Source organism: Salvelinus alpinus, chromosome 1 (assembly GCF_045679555.1).
Source record: "Salvelinus alpinus chromosome 1, SLU_Salpinus.1, whole genome shotgun sequence".
Taxonomy (NCBI): domain Eukaryota; kingdom Metazoa; phylum Chordata; class Actinopteri; order Salmoniformes; family Salmonidae; genus Salvelinus; species Salvelinus alpinus.
The window spans coordinates 4,294,900-4,300,899 of NC_092086.1; the positions used below are offsets into that span (position 1 = coordinate 4,294,900).

At 41.5% G+C, this 6,000-nt stretch overlaps 1 protein-coding gene across 1 annotated transcript in view; it reads left to right on the forward strand.

Moving 5' to 3' along the window:
* LOC139540059 (voltage-dependent T-type calcium channel subunit alpha-1H-like) overlaps window positions 1-6,000 on the forward strand; it is a 178,780-nt gene that overhangs the window by 165,991 nt on the left and 6,789 nt on the right. The window contains exons 33-34 of the mRNA XM_071343603.1: window positions 325-446; window positions 3,391-3,684. Coding sequence (XP_071199704.1) covers window positions 325-446; window positions 3,391-3,684 — 416 coding nt within the window. The remainder of the gene's footprint in view (window positions 1-324; window positions 447-3,390; window positions 3,685-6,000) is intronic.

Here is a 6,000-nt window from a genome sequence, read left to right on the forward strand (position 1 = left end):
CATGACTACAGCTGAGTTAGAGCAGATGGATCACATGACTACAGCTGAGTTAGAGCAGACAGATCACAGTGTTCATGACTACAGCTGAGTTAGAGCAGACGGATAACATGACTACAGCTGAGTTAGAGCAGACGGATCACAGTGTTCATGACTACAGCTGAGTTATAGCAGACGGATCACAGTGTTCATGACTACAGCTGAGTTAGAGCAGACAGATCACATGACTACAGCTGAGTTAGAGCAGACGGATCACATGACTACAGCTGTAACAATAATAACGTATGTGTGTGTGCGTGCGCGCGTGTGCGTGTGTGTGTGTTACAGAGTGTAACGACAGTAATCCGTGTGAGGGTCTGAGTCGCCACGCTACCTTTGAGAACTTTGGGATGGCGTTTCTCACGCTGTTCAGAGTCTCTACCGGGGACAACTGGAACGGCATAATGAAGGTTTACCTGTTACTACTGACACACCTGTTACTACTGACACACCTGTTACTACTGACACACCTGTTACTACTGACACACCTGTTACTACTGACACACCTGTTACTACTGACACACCTGTTACTACTGACACACCTGTTACTACTGACACACCTGTTACTACTGACACACCTGTTACTACTGACACACCTGTTACTACCGACACACCTGTTACTACCGACACACCTGTTACTACCGACACACCTGTTACTACCGACACACCTGTTACTACCGACACACCTGTTACTACCGACACACCTGTTACTACTGACACACCTGTTACTACTGACACACCTGTTACTACCGACACACCTGTTACTACCGACACACCTGTTACTACTGACACACCTGTTACTACTGACACACCTGTTACTACTGACACACCTGTTACTACCGACACACCTGTTACTACTGACACACCTGTTACTACTGACACACCTGTTACTACTGACACACCTGTTACTACCGACACACCTGTTACTACTGACACACCTGTTACTACTGACACACCTGTTACTACTGACACACCTGTTACTACTGACACACCTGTTACTACTGACACACCTGTTACTACTGACACACCTGTTACTACTGACACACCTGTTACTACTGATACACCTGTTACTACTGACACACCTGTTACTACTGACACACCTGTTACTACTGATACACCTGTTACTACTGACACACCTGTTACTACTGACACACCTGTTACTACTGACACACCTGTTACTACTGACACACATGTTACTACCGACACACCTGTTACTACTGACACACCTGTTACTACTGACACATCTGTTACTACTGACACACCTGTTACTACTGACACACCTGTTACTACCGACACACCTGTTACTACCGACACACCTGTTACTACTGACACACCTGTTACTACTGACACACCTGTTACTACTGTCACACACACACACACACACCTGCTACTACTGACACACCTGTTACTACTGACACACCTGTTACTACTGACACACCTGTTACTACTGACACACCTGTTACTACCGACACACCTGTTACTACCGACACACCTGTTACTACTGACACACCTGTTACTACCGACACACATGTTACTACTGACACACCTGTTACTACTGACACACCTGTTACTACTGACACACCTGTTACTACTGACACACCTGGTACTACTGACACACCTGTTACTACTGACACACCTGTTACTACTGACACACCTGTTACTACTGACACACCTGTTACTACTGACACACCTGTTACTACCGACACACATGTTACTACCGACACACCTGTTACTACCGACACACCTGTTACTACTGACACACCTGTTACTACTGACACACCTGTTACTACTGACACACCTGTTACTACTGACACACCTGGTACTACTGACACACCTGTTACTACTGACACACCTGTTACTACTGACACACCTGTTACTACTGACACACACACACAACTGTTACTACTGACACACCTGTTACTACTGACACACCTGTTACTACTGACACACACAACTGTTACTACTGACACACAGACACACACCTGTTACTACTGTCACACACACACACACAAACACACCTGCTACTACTGACACACCTGTTACTACTGACACACACACACAACTGTTACTACTGACACACCTGTTACTACTGACACACCTGTTACTACTGACACACAACACAACTGTTACTACTGACACACCTGTTACTACTGAAACACCTGTTACTACTGTCACACACACACACACACACCTGCTACTACTGACACACCTGTTACTACTGACACACACACACAACTGTTACTACTGACACACCTGTTACTACTGACACACACACACAACTGTTACTACTGACACACCTGTTACTACTGAAACACCTGTTACTACTGACACACACACACAACTGTTACTACTGACACACCTGTTACTACTGACACACCTGTTACTACTGACACACCTGGTACTACTGACACACCTGTTACTACTGACACACCTGTTACTACTGACACACCTGTTACTACTGACACACCTGTTACTACTGACACACCTGTTACTACCGACACACATGTTACTACCGACACACCTGTTACTACCGACACACCTGTTACTACTGACACACCTGTTACTACTGACACACCTGTTACTACTGACACACCTGTTACTACTGACACACCTGTTACTACTGACACACCTGGTACTACTGACACACCTGTTACTACTGACACACCTGTTACTACTGACACACCTGTTACTACTGACACACACACACAACTGTTACTACTGACACACCTGTTACTACTGACACACCTGTTACTACTGACACACACAACTGTTACTACTGACACACAGACACACACCTGTTACTACTGTCACACACACACACACAAACACACCTGCTACTACTGACACACCTGTTACTACTGACACACACACACAACTGTTACTACTGACACACCTGTTACTACTGACACACCTGTTACTACTGACACACACACACAACTGTTACTACTGACACACCTGTTACTACTGAAACACCTGTTACTACTGTCACACACACACACACACACCTGCTACTACTGACACACCTGTTACTACTGACACACACACACAACTGTTACTACTGACACACCTGTTACTACTGACACACACACACAACTGTTACTACTGACACACCTGTTACTACTGAAACACCTGTTACTACTGACACACACACACAACTGTTACTACTGACACACCTGTTACTACTGACACACCTGTTACTACTGACACACACACACAACTGCTACTACTGACACACCTGTTACTACTGACACACCTGTTACTACTGACACATCTGTTACTACTGACACACCTGTTACTACTGACAGAACTCAGATAGAGGCCCATTTCTCCATCTCCCTCTCTCTCTCCCTCCAGGACACGTTGCGTGAGTGTCTTCCAGAGGAGCGCTCGTGTCTGACCTACCTTCCTCTGATGTCTCCGGTCTACTTCGTGACCTTTGTCCTCATGGCCCAGTTCGTGCTGGTCAACGTGGTGGTGGCGGTGCTGATGAAACACCTGGAGGAGAGCAACAAGGAGGCCAAGGAGGACGCCGAGATGGACGCCGAGATCGCACTGGAGATGGAGAGAGCTAGACGTCTTAGCTCCGCCTCTAATCCGTCGGCGCTGGGCGGGGCCTACGTGGGCCCACGCCCACACTCACCTGGTCAGGTGAGACAGATCGGGGACAGGTGGTAGGAGGAGGACATTTGGTCAGACAGATCAGAGACCTGGTCAGGTGAGACAGATCAGAGACCTGGTCAGGTGAGACAGATCAGAGACCTGGTCAGGTCACCATGTTAAACAACAGCTTACTGAGGTAAAACACAAGACTATAAACATGTTAAACAACAGATTACTGAGGTAAAACTCAGGACTAGACATGTTAAACAACAGATTACTGAGGTAAAACACAAGACTAAACATGTTAAACAACAGATTACTGAGGTAAAACACAAGACTCTAGACATGTTAAACAACAGATTACTGAGGTAAAACACAAGACTAAACATGTTAAACAACAGATTACTGAGGTAAAACACAAGACTCTAGACATGTTAAACAACAGATTACTGAGGTAAAACACAAGACTAAACATGTTAAACAACAGATTACTGAGGTAAAACACAAGACTCTAGACATGTTAAACAACAGATTACTGAGGTAAAACACAAGACTAAACATGTTAAACAACAGATTACTGAGGTAAAACACAAGACTCTAGACATGTTAAACAACAGATTACTGAGGTAAAACACAAGACTAAACATGTTAAACAACAGATTACTGAGGTAAAACACAAGACTAAACATGTTAAACAACAGATTACTGAGGTAAAACACAAGACTATAAACATGTTAAACAACAGATTACTGAGGTAAAACACAAGACTATAAACATGTTAAACAACAGATTACTGAGGTAAAACACAAGACCAAACATGTTAAACAACAGATTACTGAGGTAAAACACAAGACTCTAGACATGTTAAACAACAGATTACTGAGGTAAAACACAAGACCAAACATGTTAAACAACAGATTACTGAGGTAAAACACAAGACTATAAACATGTTAAACAACAGATTACTGAGGTAAAACTCAGGACTAGACATGTTAAACAACAGATTACTGAGGTAAAACACAAGACTAAACATGTTAAACAACAGCTTACTGAGGTAAAACACAAGACCAAACATGTTAAACAACAGATTACTGAGGTAAAACACAAGACTATAAACATGTTAAACAACAGATTACTGAGGTAAAACACAAGACTATAAACATGTTAAACAACAGATTACTGAGGTAAAACACAAGACTCTAAACATGTTAAACAACAGATTACTGAGGTAAAACTCAGGACTAGACATGTTAAACAACAGATTACTGAGGTAAAACACAAGACTAAACATGTTAAACAACAGATTACTGAGGTAAAACACAAGACTAAACATGTTAAACAACAGATTACTGAGGTAAAACACAAGACTCTAGACATGTTAAACAACAGATTACTGAGGTAAAACACAAGACTAAACATGTTAAACAACAGATTACTGAGGTAAAACACAAGACTCTAGACATGTTAAACAACAGATTACTGAGGTAAAACACAAGACTCTAAACATGTTAAACAACAGATTACTGAGGTAAAACACAAGACTATAAACATGTTAAACAACAGATTACTGAGGTAAAACACAAGACTATAAACATGTTAAACAACAGATTACTGAGGTAAAACACAAGACTATAAACATGTTAAACAACAGATTACTGAGGTAAAACACAAGACTAAACATGTTAAACAACAGATTACTGAGGTAAAACACAAGACTATAAACATGTTAAACAACAGATTACTGAGGTAAAACACAAGACTCTAGACATGTTAAACAACAGATTACTGAGGTAAAACACAAGACTCTAGACATGTTAAACAACAGATTACTGAGGTAAAACACAAGACTAAACATGTTAAACAACAGATTACTGAGGTAAAACACAAGACTAAACATGTTAAACAACAGATTACTGAGGTAAAACACAAGACTAAACATGTTAAACAACAGATTACTGAGGTAAAACACAAGACTCTAGACATGTTAAACAACAGATTACTGAGGTAAAACACAAGACTAAACATGTTAAACAACAGATTACTGAGGTAAAACACAAGACTAAACATGTTAAACAACAGATTACTGAGGTAAAACACAAGACTAAACATGTTAAACAACAGATTACTGAGGTAAAACACAAGACTATAAACATGTTAAACAACAGATTACTGAGGTAAAACACAGGACTATAAACATGTTAAACAACAGATTACTGAGGTAAAACACAAGACTAAACATGTTAAACAACAGATTACTGAGGTAAAACACAAGACTAAACATGTTAAACAACAGATTACTGAGGTAAAACACAAGACTCTAGACAACAAGACTCTGAAACAACACTTAGGACTAGAGGATGGTTA